The sequence below is a fragment of the Notothenia rossii genome, assembly GCF_949606895.1.
Source record: "Notothenia rossii genome assembly, chromosome: 9".
Classification (NCBI taxonomy): domain Eukaryota; kingdom Metazoa; phylum Chordata; class Actinopteri; order Perciformes; family Nototheniidae; genus Notothenia; species Notothenia rossii.
In genome coordinates this window covers 27787715-27807421 of record NC_136907.1, presented here as the reverse complement: position 1 = coordinate 27807421, position 19707 = coordinate 27787715, and the positions used below count along the sequence as shown (strand labels likewise).

Genomic DNA, 19707 nt, shown 5'->3' with positions numbered 1-19707 from the left:
TTCCTTTTTGATAAAGCTTATAGTTAGGGCTGATTAGATTCAGCCCCTAGTTTTGCTGATATAGGCTTAGTTTGTCGGGGGACATCTTACTTCTTCCTTCTCTCCGTCTATACCTGTGTACTCTCATGTTCCGATTAACCCAGCTTCCCCAAATTTCTTTCTTTTTGGTGTCTATATACGCCGGGATCCGGAGTCATGGATGATCCTGCAGTCCTGTGTCATGGATCGCGAGTCCTGGATCTTGAGTCGTGGCTGTGGTCCTGGATCATAAGTCCTGGATGGATATCCTCGTGGATTCATCCTCCTATTATACACACATGCATTTCCAAACATTTGGAAGACCTATGTTGCAAATGTATTATCTTTTCAATTTACACACGACATCTATTGCACGTCTGTCCTTCCTGGGAGAGGGATCCCTCCTCTGTTGCTCTCCATGAGGTTTCTCCCATTTTTCCCTTTAAACTGTGGGGTTTTCTCCAGAAGTTTTTCCTTGTACGATGTGAGGGTCTAAGGACAGAGGGTGTCGTATTGTCATACTGATATTCTGTACAAACTGTGAAGTCCACTGAGACAAATGTAACATTTGTGATATTGGGCTATATAAATAAACATTGATTGATTGAGTCAGTTCAGGTCTCAGTTTGAATGTATTCATGTTGTCTGTACAATACATGTGTTAATCAGGAATAGAAGAAAATATCATAAACAGAAGATGCGTTTTTCAGTTACTCCCTTTTTAATTCAAAGTAAAACAGGAATATAAAATCATCAAATCAACATTTATAGACAGGGAGATAATATATGACAAGGAAAAAAAACAAAGAATAAAATTGCATTTACATTGTGCATTTATACTTTACATTTTATAAATCTTTGCTATTTATATCTGGGTCTACGCTCTATTACAAACTGGGTTAGCTTAGCTACTGTGTCACTGTACCAGTACGGCAACAATTAAAATCACACACCAAACATGTTTTGTTTTTCTGAATTGTAATCAACAGATTTCAGTGAAGTGCTATTGTATGACTGCAGGTAACAGCCAGAATGAAGCATGAAGAGTCAGGCGGGGAAACAATGCAGAATGTATTCAGTATGGGAGAGAGACAGTGGATCTTTATTGTTAGTATAGGGATTTACCTTACATCCCTACACATGTTGTCAGACAGAGGTTTATGGGATTGTTGCCGTCTTTCTTACGCGTACATCGGACTCATTTGATGGTCCTCTTGTGTGTCTTCACCCCAAACATCCAATGTACCAACTGTAAGTTCTGCATCAAAAAGAGAGCAGCTGACGCTCAGCAAACAGAAAGCTCTATTTGATTTGTTGACCAGGAATTATGCAATCATCTAAGCTGCTCCAACTTTAAACGTGTGACTCAAGTTTAAAACTTTTGATCCGCTAACAAAATCAGCTTGAAATCAGGATTGAGTTAAGATACAAGCAAGGGAAAGTTTTTTGTTTTTTTTGCTCCGAAATATTATTTAGAATGTATTTTTCTCTCCTCCTCAGCCAGAACATGTTGTTTACCCGAACAGCAGTCTGGAAGCGTTTAGCAACAACGTGCTAAGAAACTGAATGACTTCCAATAAAAGATTGAAATATAAAATAGAGGATTTTGCCAGGTTGCACGGCCTGTCACATTTACTACTCACATGTGTGCTCTTTTTCAGAATGAAGACAATCTTTTTCAGAAAAGGTCATTACATTTAAAAGAATAATGTCACATTGATTCAATGATTGAATCTCCCCGACTAGAAACAACAAATAAACCTGTGTGTTTCTTATACATTCATTTGTGTTCACATTAGCATTATTTGAAGAGATTATTGGCACTAAACCCATGTTATGATAAGTGACTGCAGGAACTAAAGTGATGAGCAGTTTGAGAGGGGGAAAGGGCGTGAAGCTTTCTAATAAAGCACCCACACGTTTAGGCAATAGATCCTTAGGCACCCAGCAGCTAACTACGACACAGACACACAGGAGAAAAACCTTCCATATTTGACATGAAGTGATGTGATTTTCATTTTACCATAAAGTCCAGTTTCTAAAGAGCACTGAAAGCAGAAAGAAGCAGGATGAGTTCATAGTGCAAATCAGAAAGCAGGCTGCAAACTGTAAGAGGAGATCATAGTGACGGAAGAGAGTCCAGCAGCACTAACAAACGCCACGGCTGTGTTCCGCAGCCTCAGACGGCAAGATACATCCAACATTAAAAAGCTGTTGAAAATAAAATGATTTTCTCTTAAAAAATAGATACTCCTTGGAATGTATGAAAATATTTTGAGCATCGTCCTATACAAACACGTGAATGGAATTCATTTAATTTAGAGAATGTTAAAAGTCTTATATCATTATATATACTTGTTTTTCTTTGATCAGGGTCGTTGCTTATTTTCTAGAATAAAAAACTAAAGAAAGGGGATTTTCTCAGCTGAGGACTTGGCAGCAACATAATCAAAGATGAATGAATTTCAGAACGTCCCATTCCTTTGAGGAGAAACGTAGTGTAACGTCTGTTTACCCACTTTAACGAGGTCCACTGTATCACTCCAGTTTTCTTAGTCTAGCAGAGTGAGAGTTTGAAGGGAGAGGTTGTTCTCAACCTGTATTCATACATGTCAATTCAAGATATAGATCCAACTGAATTTGCTAATCATATTTTAGTGCATGTAATGGGTGCGTTTGTCTCACTGTACTGTACAATATACACCATTACATTTTAATTAAGCACTTTAAAGTCAATGTTATGCAGTTTCTTCATCTATTCAGTCTTAATAGACTAAACTCCACCAAACCGGTACTTCAAGGTGGTTAAAACAAACAGAATAACTCACAACTGCATTCTGAGTCAGACTGTTTGCTCCCTTGAAACACACAGCTATATTTAAAGCCTCTCTCACACTGCATCAAATGATATTTACATTCAGAATTTGCTGGAAATTCCTGCACTGTTTGCTCTGACACTCACTACAGGAGGGTGAGGTGCATGCTGGGCTTTAGCCGTCCTCTTCTTGGATCTGGCTCTGGGTCGGGGTCTTCTCTGGATGAGAGGAGCCTTCGAAGCGCTGCGAGGCCATGATGGCTTGGTGAGACATACTCTTCCTCACGATGTCGCCCTTCCTCCACAGGGTGATCTCCTGCAAACACACAAACACTCTTTTTATGAGACACGTTTTGTTAATCAGGTATATCAGCTAACCAGAGCAAGAAGCTAACGTTAGGCTATAAAAAAAACGACATAACTGTCACATGACTTCACGTGGACACCGCTAAGCTAAAGGCAGCTAATGTTCGGTGTGATGAAGCTTAGTCGTCTAATTTGGACATTTAGTCAACCACCTTTTTAAGACATGTTAAAGCTTCAGAATGACCAGAATGGGGTATTTACTGACTGATGTGATGTTGTAGAAGAATATGTAAAACATTTATAAACTTATATTAACCACAACCCTTATTTTAGGGATCTTCAAAAGGGAGATGGAACAAGCCTGGAACTATGGTGTTAATAAATGATCAAGTGATTTACTCGATTCATCGTTTAATCCCATTATCTCAAAGCCCAAAGGGACGTCTTAAAGATCCAAACCCAGATATATTCAGTTACTGCAACAAGACAGCAGCGAGCAGAAGCAGCACCTGTCATGTGAGAAGCTGGAACCAGATAGTTTGATTCAATCCAATGAATCCTAGATGTAGTTAGTTAGAAGTTTATATCATGCATCTGGGAGCTGGAAATACATTACAACAACAAATATTTTAGTCCATAAACTTGGAGGATTACAAAAACAGAACTGTCAAAGGTAGCATTGCCAGAACTTACATTTCCCATAACGCAACGCAATATGTCTTTCATTAGAACCTGATTTGTACGTGTATTTCTTTTGAATCAAATCCAAGTCCAGTATGGAATACAATAGGGCTGCAACATTTGAAAAAAAGCTGCATGTAACTTTTATTGTGGTCACAATATAGGGAAGGGATTGACCATTTTGTATCATTATTGTCATTATCATAGAAAAATATATAATGATCATGGTTTGTTGTTTTAACAAGATCTGTACCTAACAAGTATTTGTGTTAAGAATACTGATGGCAAGCCGGGATAACTCTGGAACTCCTCAATACTTCCTTCAAACATTGTATTTTACCAATATTGGGCTTCCTAAATATTGCACTAAGATATATCTTCAAGTTTCAAGCCAAAGCCGTATTCTGTCACATGTTAACTCATTATGGGTTGATTTTGAAACTCCCTCTGGTGCTACAGGTGACGTTACCAACCTTCATGTGATATGTGTATTTGCAAGCTGAAGTTTAAATTTGCGTGTGAAGAGAGTGATAAAACATTAAATGTCAGCATTACCAAGCACAGAATAATACTCTTAATTGATGTACCTGAGCATCAAGAAACGTAATGAAGCAGCAGCTTAAGTGAACAGCCAACCAATCATGAAGCCAGAGTGCAGTATCTGTACCTGCTGTTTGAAGTAGCGTCTCTCCTCCTCATCGATGAGGACCAAGTTAAGGTAGTACCGCACCGAGTACTTCTTGTTGATGTCCCTCATGCTCGGCGTCATCTCATAGCCTGCGAGGAACAGCCTGATGGGGATGGACTCTCCTGCAGCACAGCCAAGCAGAACCAGATAACATGTTTAGAAGTGGCCTTCAACAGATCCTCACAATAATCAGACGGCTCATGAAGACAGGACAAAGCTGCTTTACCTCTGACTGGTGCCCCGTCCATGATCTCATACTTTGCTATGGTGTCGTTCTCGTGGTACACGTTAGGACCTGTGCCGGTTGTCTCCCGCTTGATGATGTCAATCTCCATATGTTTGATTTTAATCCTCACCAGCAGAAAGTAAATCTTCCCTACAATCACATCTTTAAGGTGATACCTGCAAGCAAATGGTAAGGTCCGTCACACTCAATTTTCTGAAGGAAAAAAGTCTGATCCAAAAAAAAGAACTTTTACATTTCAGTAGATTATTTGACATAAAAATACATACTTGGATTTATTGTACTCAAACTCTATGTGTAGACAGTCCTCGATCCCCACTTCCATCTTGATGGAGGAGTTGAGCTCGGGGTATGAGCTGAGTGTGTGCACCACGATTTCCAGCTCTTTGCTGATGTCATTCAGCCTCCGGCTCCCTGTGGCCCTCAGGAAGTAACTGGAGAGAAAGAAAGAACGATCACATGAATATGAAACAAGACTGTAACACTGTTATCACAGAGAGGCCCTGTTTGTTACATTACAAATATGAGTGTTACTAATATTCTCCTCTGACCTGGAGTCCACAAAGAACAGTGTAATGTAAGTGTGAAACTGTTCCTTTAACATTAGCGCTTTACCATGTTACACGCAAAATGTTCACAAGTATGTCAACACGTCAACAATAGAGTGGTGCAAGACGATGTGTTTAGGTAGGTCGAAACCTGAAGATAGCAAAACAAGGGCTCCCTCCACAAAAAAACATGGGATTTTTTTCCTTGGTCTTTGTAATATTGCAGAACATTTCTGAAATATTTGTCTCCAAATATTAACACCACTTTTACTATTTTTCAAAGATGAATGAAATGATCAGGATTGAAGAGCTATTAACAAAGCACATTTCCACTGCAGCGTGGTAGCCCCGTTTAAGCGTCCCTAAGCGTCCTCGCTCAGGCCTCGGGCTGCCTCGGGCTGCCTCGCTGGCCGTCCGAGGCCGTGGCGCATTTCCATTACAGTTTAGGACCTGGGGCAGAAACGCAGTGTAGGCGGGGCGATCGGCTTTTTTTTGGCCAATGAGATGTAGGAACGTCGTCACCTCCTTGGTCGACCACGGTGTGCTTTTCTTTGACGTTGCCATTTTTGTAGCTCCTCCGTTTACAAAAATGCTGTGTCTAAAAATGCTGCAAGCTTGCTTCTAGATATATATGCAACGCTAGGGATGATCTCGCGCGCGATCTTGTGACGATTCTCTCTGACCAATCAGCAGTCGAGAGTGTTGACGTCACTAGTTCAGCTCTGGCCCTGGCCTGATAGAACCACGATTTTATGGGGCTGGAAAAAGAGGGAAAAAGTACCCGCTAGCCGGTGCTACGCTATATGGAAAGGCCACCAAAAACTGGCCTGGCCGCTTGAAGACGATTAAGGACGCTTAAACAGGGCTACCCGCTGCAGTGGAAATGCGCCATAAGCTAAATGCAGCTCATGATGTCTCATTTAAGACACAAAGAAGCTCAAGACATTCACGAGTGGTATGCTTACTGACTGATTGTAGTTGATGTTAACAAGTGTAGAGATACCATGATGACAAGTATTCAGTCATTACTGTTATCTGAAGTGTTGGATAAGTAGAACAAAGACATGTTTTTTTATAAAGTCACATAATAGATGGGAATGTTGCGATATTGGGTTATAAATAAAATTGTCTTGACTTACACAAACGCTGAAACATGCAATACATTTACATCTGCTGCTGTGTCGTACATTAATGCATCATGAGATAAGCTGATTGTAAAGATACACTAAAACCAATGGTTGAGGAGATTTAAGATTCAATGCTATTACTATTAGATGATTTGGTGCATGTTCAACCTACATTTCAACATAATATACAAGGCAAAGGATTTATGCAAACAAAGCTTACCGTAATTTGACGTTCTGACCGGTGTAAGACTCGTAGGGTTTCTCCACATGTGTGAACTCAAAGTCAAACGTCTGTGACTGAGTGAGCTCCCCGGGCCGCGCCAAGTCCTTCACCAGAGACACAAACTCATGGTGGTTCCCTCTGTCGTAGTACAGCTCTGCAGAACAACAGAAGCAGACAGATACAGATGAGCAGGTTTAAACATTGTAATAAAGCGTTTGCACAATCTTTAACTCCTCCACCTTATTAACTAACTCGGTTTTTAAAAGGCCAATTTTTATTCTGCCATTTTGCCCTTTTATCCCTGAACCTGAAGTACTTCTGCTTCTTGAGAAATGGTAGGGAACATAAGAGAGAGGAACGCGTGCAGCATTGTTGATAATATCAATACACAACTGTAATGTAACAAAGTAACACCCTACTGTTGATGCAATCATACTAACTAAGCAGATGGCCTTTTTTTTGTTAACTGAAAAGGAAAATAGAACAGTACGCCTTTTTTAATACTTGTAAACAAGCTGTAGTTGGACTGAATATCTTTTAATGAAGTGAGCGGCTGGCTTTACACAGTGCAACCTTTGTGGAATTAGCCTCTGATTTTAAATGCATATTTCACAATTTTACTTCAAAACAACCAAAAGCTCCCGGCTGAACTAATTTGTAAAGGAATGCTCTTGATTATTTTTATACATTCCTGTGTAAATTAAGGGTGTTTGAAGATTTTTTTATCAAATAAAAGTTTTGTAATGTACTTTTGGTTAAAATCAATGACAAAACTTTTGTGTCAGTTAAACAGTCTAAACTGGGACAGGGGACGGAAATTGCACTTGGCTGGAAACACATCTATTCTGTAACCATGAGAGGATTACAAAATTGTAGAAATAATAAAGTACTATCATCAAAGTGCAGTGTAAGTATCAAAAGTACTCATAATGCTAACTCATAAGGGAGGCTGTGGCTCAGTGGTTAGTGTGCTGAACTTCGAATCAGGGGATAGCAAGTTCGAGTCTGCAGTCAGCATGTCGTTGTGTCCCTGTCCACTTCACCCCAAATTGCTCCTGTGTCCACAGTACCGAATGAATGTAAGTCACTTTGGATAAAAGCGTCTAACAAATTACATGTAATGTAATAATGCAGCTGAATGGTAGGACACTTGTCAACGTTAGACTTTTGATGTATCATTATGGGGTCATTATTGCTGATGCATTAAAAGCATGATAATGGTTACACTGGTCATTGTGGTTTTACTTACTCAATATATTACTGGGCGGTTCTATTTTGTTACAAATGTTTTCTATCATGTAAACTCTTAAATGGCATAGTAACTCGACACTTAACCTGTACAATTAATGTTTTGAAGTTAACAGTATCTATTTTCATTTGAGGAAAGAAGTATCAAGAACAGTAACTAAATACATTTACTTGGCTACATTTTCACACTGCTGAATCAACTTCAGTTCCAGTTTGTTATTTTTGGTTTGTAACATCATGCTTAGTGTTTGCTAATAGCAAAACAGCAACTTTTATTCGCAACCTGCGACTAATTACGTTATGTGTAACCTGCACTCTTATCCAGAAACTAGTTACTACTTCCTACGAAAGTCACAGTTGTAATGTGACAGGACAGGTTTTAGAAACAAGGGTCAAAGGTAAATGAGACAGCTAGCCAATGGCTGTGTCAGCTGATGTTAGCTTGCACCAACATCTGTCACGAGACCTGACACTTCAAATTGACACTTGTGGGCCGCAGTGTGGCGTTCAAGTGCTTCACTCGTGAAATAATTAACGTTACACTTTGGGAGTGTTTGGTTGTGTAGTGAGCGCCTGTAGCTAGCTCTCTCTCGTACTTTGTCTCTCGGCAGGCCCGCAGCCGCTCACCTATCTGGCCGACAAACTCAATCTTGATGCCGTTGTGCTCGAGCCTCTTCCCCGGGTACTTCAGCGTCACGTTGACTTTCCCCGACACCGTTTCCCCATCGTAGAAGAGAAAATATTTGTCCTTCCTGCCGTCTTCGGTTTTGTGTTCAGCTTTCTTTCTCGTTTCGGCGTCATTCAGAACTATATCGATGTCCGCACTTTGCCCGAAACCAAAGAAGCTCATGGCTGTCACTGTGCTCTAATGCAGCACACAGGCTCGTGCTCCTGTGTAAACTGCTCCCAGATTATTGAATATTTCCAGTTACAACAGTGTGAGTGCGCATGCGCGACTGTCACGTGAAGGAAAATCTTCTCGTTTTAACGTTTTTCATAAACAAAAGTGGCATACTCTTCATTAACAAGACGATATATGGTTGTATGTGGCTATTGAAATTAGATAAATTATGTTTTAATCGCTACGTCTGCACTTTTTCGGCGCAGTATCAACAGGCGGAAGAAACTCACTCACAGTCTTTACTTCCCGGAGTGCTGTCTTTCAGGTACTCTTCACTGTCATGTAGAAAGGGTCGAACCCAAATCATTGTGCGTTCGGATCAATCGTTTTCTCCTTTATAATCAGCAAATGTCCTGCACTCAAAACGTAATCAAGTAAAAGTACAAAAGAGGCATTAGATAATACTCAAAGTACTAAAAGTAGAAACACTCTTCACGCAGAATGGTCAATTTCAGAATCATAATGTAGGCCTATTTTATAAATAGATTACAATAAATTATTTATTAATGTGCTTATCTCTTGTGGCAGATGGTAAATGTCGAGCTAAATTTAACAAGGCTACTGTTTGTAATGTTGGTTAGCTTAATCCATAATAATGTCATAATTTTTTAGATGATTTATATTGTATTGTATAAATTCACATATAAATACAAGAATAAAGGTAAAGACTGGCCCAGAGTTCTCTTACATGCAAGAAAAATAGGTACAGTAAGAGCAATATACCTCCTCTTATTAAGCCAGAATGAATTCCTTCTTCCTTGTTCTATTTCATAGATGACATCTTGTTTCACAGCGGTTGTATTGTATTTAGTTTGCGTGTGTATGATTGTTTCTAGATTTTAGGTCTTACTTTATATAATGTAAGCCATTTAATGTCGATCACCATGTTGATAGTGTGGTTGACTTTGGAAACACCAGGGACAACAACAGTAACTAGATCTTAATATTGGTATTAACCTTTACTCTTGATTTTAACTTGTTTACTTTGCATTCACCTCTGTTCTGGATTTTACTCCAAGAAGACATTTCAGTGTGATGTCAGTGCTGCACCACCAGAGAGCAGAGTTCACTAACAGGAGACAGATCAACCCCAATCATCTTCACTTAACATTTCCATCCCTGATTTAGTGTGCAATATTCAGTATTTTAAAGAAAATCTATTCTGAAAGTACTTCATTTTTTTTGTTTTAAGGTTCCATACATACAAGTGTATCTAACAGTACCTTTGTGAGAGAATTAAGCAAATCAGTCAGGTTATCAAAATGTCATTGTCTCACTGAGAAAGCTTTTAAATCACAAGCTGCCATTAAAGAAAGCCCATTCCTTACAAAAAACTTTATATTCTAGCAGTTGTAAAGTTTTGAATACATAAAAGTGTATCTAATAGTATCTTTGTACAAGAAAAAAGCAAAAATCAATGATGTTAACAAAAATGGTTTCACTGAAATAGCGTTAAAATCACAAAGTGCCTTTAAAGAGTCACATTCTTAACCTTTCCAGGCCAATAGAAATAATCCTTCATATTAAAAGAATTGTGTGTTGTGTCTGTTTTTATATATTTCATTGAAATCTTCGTAAATAGGATGGCAAGGAAAAAAGCTTCTGAAACTTTAAAACATTTCCTCAACTCTTACTGGCCAATACCACATTTTTACTATAAAACAAATATCAGCCAAATATGCCAGTATGCTGATACATCAGTCGAAGAGGCTATAGCACTGACCCACCCACAACATTATTAAATATTGTGTACAAGTAAAGAAACAATAATTGTGTAAGGAATGTATGTGTCACTTTAGATTTTAACAAGACTCTATTAACTGCGTATTACATTGTGGTGACTCGTGAAATAATATTATAATGATCCTCCTTTGTTAATAATTTCATGATCTAACTTGACACTGTGAAATGACACCCCTGAGGCTTTTATTCAGTATGAACTGGGTCGCAACATAAACAACTTTAACTTTTGAGACAGTGAACACAGTTGTCAAAACTTGAACATCTGAGTGTCACACAGTGAAATTGTACACCTCAAATGAAACTTTTAACAAGCGCAGCTTTGTATCTGGGATCAGTGTGGCTGCAGCTCTGATCAACTCAAACTTGTTGTCAATGTGTCATGCATCATATCATGCTGTGGTATTTTCTAAATAGGCTGCATCATTCTGTCAAATACAATGTTCTCTCCTCACTGTGGTGTCTGCTCCCGTTTGATAACTGCAGCCGTCAAACTGCATGTATCTGTAGCTATTAGAGCAAATCAGCTGCAGAGGTTCCCCTACAAACTCAGGAAGGGCACCGGCCTCACCCGCTGTCAACTATGCTCTGAAACTTTCCTGGTCAAATACATCATGGACCTTTTTTAATAATGTCTCTATGGACATTTCCTTTACCCTAAAACGTAATCAAGCCATAATGTTCAATTAAATTATTCAAGTGTCCATTGTTAAAAGAAAACCCTGCTCAAATTCAGTTGGTCAAATTGTTTTTAAAAAATCAGCTCATGCCAAAATTATATCAAATTGTTTGCCTATGAATTTTTACAAATCCAAATTGAGCTGTTTTTTGACCTGACTTGATATTTTTAGATCTGAAAAATCACCAACAGAATTTGAGCAACTTATTTTTACAATTCATTAGAAAATATAAATTTAAGTGGTATCTTATGGCACAACTACGCAGCCCTGTGTCAAATTTAAAATGTGAGATCAGTAAAACAAGTAAAAGTATTCTTTTGTAAATTCTGAGAAAGTAAAACTTAAATCATATTCATTCAGAAAGATGATTTTCAAAGAAAAAAAATATATATCTGATACTAATAAAGTATTAAAGGTCACCTATTATGCGAAATCCACTTTTTCATGTCTTGTATACATAAACATGTGTCCCCTCTGTGTAAAGAGACACTGAAAGTTTCAGGAAAAAAGATTCTCTCTTTTTGTCTGAAAATGAGCTGATCAGATTTTGGCCGCTTTATGATGTCCCAAGGTTTTGTTGGACTGTGTAACCATTAGCCAATCACCAACCAAGGTCCCCCCCCCTTATCACCTGAATCTCCTCCTAGAGCACCATTGTGTTCTTTTTAACCAAATATATCTGAGGGGCGTGGGGAGGGGCTCCTTATTTTCATCTAAAGTAACAGACAGAGAATCAGCACTTTGGAAACAGGGCTGAAACAGAGGGGATTATGGGATGCTGCAATGGTCTGTTTGGTGTTTGGAGCCAAACACTTCAGAGATATGTTTTGTATATATCTGAGACCTATAATATATTGATGAAAAACAAAATAATATGGGGACATTTAAAGGCATCCAGTGGAGAGTTCTTGTACATTTTCTTCTTTTAAATTCAGTATAGTTTATTACAAAAATAATATGCATTTATATTTAAAACCTTAAAATGATAGATGGATGAATTTACAACATCAAAAAAAGTATTGTTGTAAGTACTGTTTACATCTGTGCTAGCTAGCTAGCTTAAAATATTCACTGACCTTTTCGGTGCATTTGTGCAAACCTTTTTCGTATAACAGGTGTCATCAGAAGAATGTCGAGAATGCAAACACAATGCGAGCAACTGTTTTAAAAAAATGGAATGGTATGTCTTCACCTAAAATACTTTCATATGGATGACATGGTGTTAAAAAAGAAAGGAATTGATCTGGAAATTACTGATCAGATGAAATAGATTGCATGGTGGTAAATTACAACTGACAGATCAGCACAGAGACACACTTGCGGGACTTTGATAGGAGAGAGCACAGCTACGATGAGACAGCCTCTAAAACAGACATGTGTTCACTAGACACCTCCTTCACCGTCTGAAAATGTCCTTCATTCAATGTTACATGATTCATAAGATCCAGGGTCAGAAAGTGGTTTTTCTGCCACTTTGAACCAAATAGGTGACCCAAGCTTTAATTGATTTCCCTGTGTTTTAAAAGAAGGTGTCCTCTGGCTCTGCTGCAGTATAGAACTCCTCTGAGCTCATTGATTAGAAAGCTTTGTCCAGGAACCTACTGCCATTTGGCACAGCCAGAGGAAGAAAACAGCTGCTTTCAGAGCACAAAGTGTAAATGGCTTAACTCCCACTAATAGATTTTACATGGACAAAGAGGCTGTCACACTGAAAAGGATTGCATACACAGCAGGAGACTCTGAAGTAGTCGAGGAGGCTATAAGAAGCTGAGAACTTAGGAAATGACTGGCAGATGCAGAATCCTCACACACACACAGCAGAAGAAAAACAAACACACGTGTCTCCGGTAATATTAGAAGTGAGTTTTATTAATCACAAATAGAGTGGCTCTAAAATGAACAAAAAAAACCCAGCAGGCCCCAAATGGACATTCTACTGTATGTGAGTTTGGTTCAGAAAATCATTTTTCCTGACGAGTACCAGAGCTCAGAGTGTAACAGTTTAACAGTGGAGCGCTGCCATACCTCAGTTGAAAGACAATGGTGTGTTAGCCCGGTTTATAATACAGAACACACACTGGAAAGCATCTCTGCATGTGAAGAGAACACCCCCCCACAGCACCGATCAGACATGTGTTCAGGCTGGGGGGGCATGGAGGCCTATATTTAGCTGCTGCTCATTAATTCCTGTTTGCCTCTACAGGTTTATCAAACGCCTGAATAATTACAGCTCCATTACAACTGAATGGCACTTTCATAATTTCTGAGTCAGGATCATCGAGTGCTGGGGTAAGATAGTCTTCTGTCTGTCAGTGTAATACATGAAAAAACCTTAGTGCGTCTTTTCAAACGTGTTTTAAGCTCATATATAAATGTCCCTGCTTTGGGTATCCATCTCTTTCTTTTGCCTAATAGTGCTATGTGTCTTTACCAAAAATAATTCCCACTATATTTAGGCACTAATACAATTCTATTTCTACATCAACACCTTCAAATCTATGAAAAAAATCTATTTACAATTTGCAAATCTAAAGTAGGGGAGTGGAGATTTTGCCATGTCATCATTCCTCTCAAACGCCGTTTTTTTGGTGGTTACGTGAATGCAACACGCAAAGCCTCTGACAGCAGTGTGGAGTGGAAGAGCGTGGCGAGGAGAAACTGGACTACTGTGAAGGCAGAAGGCACTTAAGAGGAATGACTTTTGTAAAACTGAGGAGGGGAAAAGTACCTGGAACAGATTCAGCTGGGAACCTAATCGGGATAATAATTCATTTCGAAACATTTTCTTTTGCAACTTGGAAAAAGACAGCAGTGTTTCTTCTTCCCGTGTGCAAACGTTGGGCAGATCGTCTCTACCATAACTGATACTCAGGTCACATTTCACTACTCAAACATTCATAACGGCTGAACAAGAGATCCATGGGAGCTGTATGGAAATGACATGAACAATATCATGTTTGTTTTATCTGATTCTGTTCTGGGGAAGCTCTTGTTCATGACTTATGAGTGATTGTGTGAAATGTTACCTTTTCTCAGTCTTACAAATGGAAAGAGTTTTCATATCGCCTCAAACAGGACATTTTTTTACCACAGAGGAAAAAAAACATACAATTATCTATATACAATCAGTACAAGTGTAAACCCTCCAGACCCCCCCCCCCCCCCTTTATATAACTGTAAATACAATATGAGCTTCAGTCAAACCTAAGATGATCTCTCTTAGCAACTAACTAAAGGTTAGAAGTGTTAGATAAGGTCTACTCTCTAAACAGCACAAATATCAGCAACGTAGATCAGAACAGATCAATATCAACCAGGATTCAGGTCAAAGATCGTGAGTTTAATGTGCTTCATCTCATAGAGTGGTGCAGGAATGAGTCCTAAAACCTAGAAATGAGTTAGCATTTTGCTACTTTTGGTTCTGTTTTCACAAAGTTAAAGTTTTTTTAAAATGTGTTTTTGGTAAGGTTGTGGTTAACACAATTTAACTACTTCACTTACGTTATTAAATACTACTTACAGCATCACACCGAACATTAGCCGCCTTTAGCTTAGCTAAAGTGGGGATGTGAAGTGTTGCCACCAACGGTCAGCCTTCTTACAGTGCAGACACTCCTCTGCTCGCTCTTGCCTCTGCTACCTTACTTTTTAAAATTTTTCTAACTTTCCAGCAGCAGTTTGGATCACTGGGACTATTATTCTTCAAGGATATACAGAGAGATTATCCTGAACACAATATGTAAGCATCATAAAAGGTGTGTTTGCCACAGAGCTTATTTTCTGCAATATTCCAAAATCAAATGGAAAAGTCATGTTGTTTTTTTATTGGGTAACCCTTGCGATGCTAACTTATTGGTAAAACCAACAAAAATACTTGCTCCTGCACCACTCTATGTTTTTTTTATGTAGTGTGAGTATTTTCTCTCATGTTCTTGGTGCCTTTGCAGCTCAAGAATAGGCGAGTCAGAACGTTTTTTGCTCTCTGTATCCAAATGGAGGCTTTTACACTGTATACTGTTTAAGTACCAAGTCTAGTTTTTGTTTTTTGGAGTCTGGAGGGCTGGCTTTCAAACCCTGCATTATTATGATTAATATTATTATTATTATTATTATTATAGCGTAATACTGAATGTAAGCAAAACTCTTTCATGGACAGTAAATTCAATATATACAAGATTAACAGCAAGCATAGAAGGACACTTAAAACAAGAGAATGCAGCACTGATTGTGTGCAGTGTTCACAGCGTTTGACTGGCACTCTTCAAAGCCTCTGACTAAGACTATCTACAAACATCAACATGGAAGTCTCAAACGACAGAGTGGGCGTTACCGGCGGAGAAATTAAATATGTAAGACCGCCGATCAATGACCACTTCTCGATATGCTGACACAAGTCATTTCTTTCTTCCATTTGCAAAGGTGTAAATGCTTACAGCTTGATGCAAAGTGGTTAACATAATTATATCCACAATCAAATAAAAAAAAAAAAAACACCACATGTTAGTATTTTACAAATATTTATAAAAGTAAACCTTTGTCTATAGGCATTTTAAAATATATTCCATCAAAAATAGTCTGACAAAATTCAACAGTAGAAAATAAATGTTATACAAATGACAAAAGTTTTGAAGCATAAGTAGAAAGGTTTCATGAATTTGGAGTCTTTCTACCCGGCATAACACAGAAATGTTTGTCCACCTCGCTCGGTGTTTAAAACCATGCAGTCACTGTAAAGTAACAACTCCATTATTTAGCAAAACAATTCAGTTGGTGGTGATGACAAATGAATCTCAGTCCTACGTGTGTAACAGTATTGTCGTCCTGTGAAGTCTCGTCACCTTTGGCAAACTTGAGTATTGTGGCGGTGATGAGAGCTGGGAGTGGAGGAGGGGTCTGTCCGTGTCTCACAGTGGGGAGGGGCGTCCTCCGTCCCTCAGCACAGCCTCGTCAGCCTCTCTTCAGATCACAAATGAAGACTTGTGTCGGAAATCCCCCTGCAGATGAGGAGCCAGAGTTAGTATCCCTCCCATTGCTCACATATCCTTCTCGCAGTGAGACCCTATAATGAATACGTGCTGCTATGGTCAGTGGTGAAAAGTAAGGAAACTCCATTTTCAGGTTTGTACTCTACTTGAGTATTTTACTTATGCTACTTCATATTGTAGTTTTTACACCACTATACTTTTTTGATTACTTAAGACACTTTATAGAATCAGATAAAAGCTTAAACAAAATGTATCTAAAGTAATTAATTGACATTTAATTACAAGTGAATATATTCAGCAGCAGTACACAAAGTTATTCAAATTAGCCGTTATGAACAATTTAATACATCAAAAATGATAAACAGGTTATTTATTATCATATGTGATTCTGATATGGGCACAGAAATGGGACTATAAATTCATGTTGAAGGCACTGCTGTCATACTTTTACTTAAATAAAGTAAGTACTAAGTAATGTTTTGAATACAGGACTTAATTTTTACGAGAATATTTACGATTTGATTTATGTTTTGAATGTGTAGTATGTTTTTAGTGGCTGTTTTATTTTACCGCATTTCATTCGCTGTAAGTATTTCAATGACTTTTATCACCTAGGGATGGGAATTTGAAAGCAAATGTATATTCGACCCCCCAAAAAACGGTTAACCGAAATGTAGATATCCTATAAAAAAAAATTGGGTAAAAAAAAAAAAAAAAAGTCAACATTTTTTATTTTATTTTTACCCAATTTCTTTTCAATAATTTTTGGAAATAAATACAAATGTATTTAACTGGTGATCACAGTTTGACAGCTATAGGCCTACAGCTTTCATGTGCGATTCACAATCAGTCCAGCTGTAGAGAAGACCCTCTCAGCTGGATTGGAGGTTGCGGGTATAGCAAGGTATAGCATGTATGAGTTTAATTTGGCATAGTTTGACCTCTACACCGAACTCACTAACCTGGTCGAAATATTTCCACACATTACTCCTTTTTATTTATTTATATTTATATTTATATTTATATATATATAAATATAAATAAAAAGGAGTAATGTGTGGAAATATTTTCGGAAATATTTATTTATATATATCTATATATATACATAGAATTATTGAATTTGATAATATGTAATCAACTTAGGCATCACTCCCCCCCCCAAAAAAAAATTAATACAAATATTCATAACTCATATTCGAATACATGAATAATTATTCGAATACCTGAATAATTTCGAATATTCGATTAATTGTTCCCATCCCTACGTGAAACTACTTTGTAACTCTTCTGAGCCCTTTTCCCCTTCTGGGTGTAGTATTAGAGCGAATAATCAGTACTTTACAAATAAAGTCAACTTTATTCAGTAAAAGTAGTTAGACCACTGTGTAGAAATACTTGGATACCAGTAAAAGTAGTGCTTTTTTTTTATTACAAAAGTATTGGCATCAAATGATACATACAGTGGGGCAAAAAAGTATTTAGTCAGCCACCAATTGTGCAAGTTCTCCCACTTAAAAAGATGAGAGAGGCCTGTCATTTTCATCCTAGGTACACCTCAACTATGAGAGACAAAATGAGAAAAGAAAATCCAGAAAATCACATTGTCTGATTTTTAAATAATTTATTTGCACATGATGATGGACAATAAGTATTTGGTCAATAACAAAAGTTCATCTCAATACTTTGTTATATACCCTTTGTTGGCAGTGACAGAGGTCAAACGTTTTCTGTAAGTCTTCACAAGGTTTTCACACACTGTTGCTGGTATTTTGGCCCATTCCTGCATGCAGATCTCCTCTAGAGCAGTGGTGTTTTGGGGCTGTCGCTGAGCAACACAGACTTTCAACTCCCTCCAAAGATTTTCTATGGGGTTGTGAGATCAGGGCCCAGGAGTTCAAAACTTTTAATCTCAATCAGATCTGATCCGATTTTGAAATCCCACTTTTTGTGATCCAGGATCAGACAAGTCGGCCAGATTTTGTCCCTGGAGTTCAAAGCAATTCAGGATAGGATCAGCCTGATCCAGATTACGATTTTTCAAGATGACTAGATCCTGAATATCAGTGCTTTTTTGCCCCACTGTACATCATATATACAAGTGGGGCAAAAAAGTATTTAGTCAGCCACCAATTCTGCAAGTTCTCCCACTTAAAAAGATGAGAGGCCTGTAATTTTCATCCTAGGTACACCTCAACTATGAGAGAAAGAATGGGGGGAAAGAATCCAGGAAATCACATTGTAGGATTTTTAATGAATTAATTGGTAAATTCCTCGGTAAAATAAGTATTTGGTCACCTAAAAACAAACAAGATTTCTGGCTCTCACAGACCTGTAACTTCTTCTTTAAGAGCCTCCTCTGTCCTCAACTTGTTAACTGTATTAATGGCACCTGTTTGAACTCGTTATCAGTATAAAAGACACCTGTCCACAACCTCAAACAGTCACACTCGAAACTCCACTATGGCCAAGACCAAAGAGCTGTCAAAGGACACCAGAAACAAAATTGTAGACCAGCACCAGGCTGGGAAGACTGAATCTGCAATAGGTAAGCAGCTTGGTGTGAAGAAATCAACTGTGGGAGCAATTATTAGAAAATGGAAGACATACAAGACCACTGATAATCTCCCTCGATCTGGGGCTCCACGCAAGATCTCACCCCGTGGGGTCAAAAGAACGGTGAGCAAAAATCCCAGAACCACACGGGGGGACCTAGTCAATGACCTGCAGAGAGCTGGGACCAAAGTAACAAAGGCTACCATCAGTAAAACACTACGCCGCCAGGGACTCAAATCCTGCAGTGCCAGACGTATCCCCCTGCTTAAGCCAGTACATGTCCAGGCCCGTCTGAAGTTGTCTAGAGAGCATTTAGATGATCCAGAAGAGGATTGGGAGAATGTCATATGGTCAGATGAAACCAAAATAGAACTTTTTGGTAAAAACTCAACTAGACGTGTTTGGAGGAGAAAGAATGCTGAGTTGCATCCAAAGAACACCATACCTACTGTGAAACATGGGGGTGGAAACATCATGCTTTGGGGCTGTTTTTCTGCAAAGGGACCAGGACGACTGATCCGTGTAAAGGAAAGAATGAATGGGGCCATGTATCGTGAGATCTTGAGTGACAACCTCCTTCCATCAGCAAGGGCATTGAAGATGAAACGTGGCTGGGTCTTTCAGCATGACAATGATCCCAAACACACCGCCCGGGCAACGAAGGAGTGGCTTCGTAAGAAGCATTTCAAGGTCCTGGAGTGTCCTAGCCAGTCTCCAGATCTCAACCCCATAGAAAATCTTTGGAGGGAGTTGAAAGTCTGTGTTGCCCAGTGACAGCCGCAAAACATCACTGCTCTAGAGGAGATCTGCATGGAGGAATGGGCCAAAATACCAGCAACAGTGTGTGAAAACCTTGTGAAGACTTACAGCAAATGTTTGACCTCTGTCATTGCCAACAAAGGGTATATAACTAAGTATTGAGATGAACTTTTGTTATTGACCAAATACTT

The 19707-nt window shown here is 38.6% G+C and overlaps 2 protein-coding genes across 2 annotated transcripts in view; both read right to left on the bottom strand.

Annotated features, from left to right (window-relative positions):
- Positions 1–716: 716 nt before the first annotated feature.
- LOC307019426 (vacuolar protein sorting-associated protein 26B-like) lies at positions 717–8830 on the bottom strand. Its single transcript, XM_079650302.1, has 6 exons — positions 8526–8830; positions 6648–6804; positions 5022–5186; positions 4735–4910; positions 4488–4630; positions 717–3149 (listed from the first exon to the last, which is right to left on the bottom strand). Exons 1-6 carry the CDS (start codon positions 8746–8748, stop codon positions 3009–3011), a joined length of 1005 nt encoding a protein of 334 aa, XP_079506428.1. The 5' UTR covers positions 8749–8830; the 3' UTR covers positions 717–3008.
- Positions 8831–13067: 4237 nt separating this feature from the next.
- LOC307019217 (junctional adhesion molecule 3B-like) overlaps positions 13068–19707 on the bottom strand; it is a 37176-nt gene continuing 30536 nt past the window's right edge. Inside the window, exon 9 of the mRNA XM_079649909.1 lies at positions 13068–16213. Within this exon, the coding sequence (XP_079506035.1) occupies positions 16178–16213 (36 nt within the window). The 3' untranslated portion in view covers positions 13068–16177. The remainder of the gene's footprint in view (positions 16214–19707) is intronic.

Excerpts from the sequence above, each read along its gene's own strand:
- LOC307019426 (XM_079650302.1), bottom strand. The coding sequence starts at position 8,748 with ATGAGCTTCTTTGGTTTCGGGCAAAGTGCGGACATCGATATAGTTCTG. Across the intron at positions 4,631-4,734 it reads GGACGGGGCACCAGTCAGAG|GAGAGTCCATCCCCATCAGG; the intron begins GTAAAGCAGCTT and ends GCTGTGCTGCAG. Across the intron at positions 3,150-4,487 it reads GACGCTACTTCAAACAGCAG|GAGATCACCCTGTGGAGGAA; the intron begins GTACAGATACTG and ends GTGTGTTTGCAG.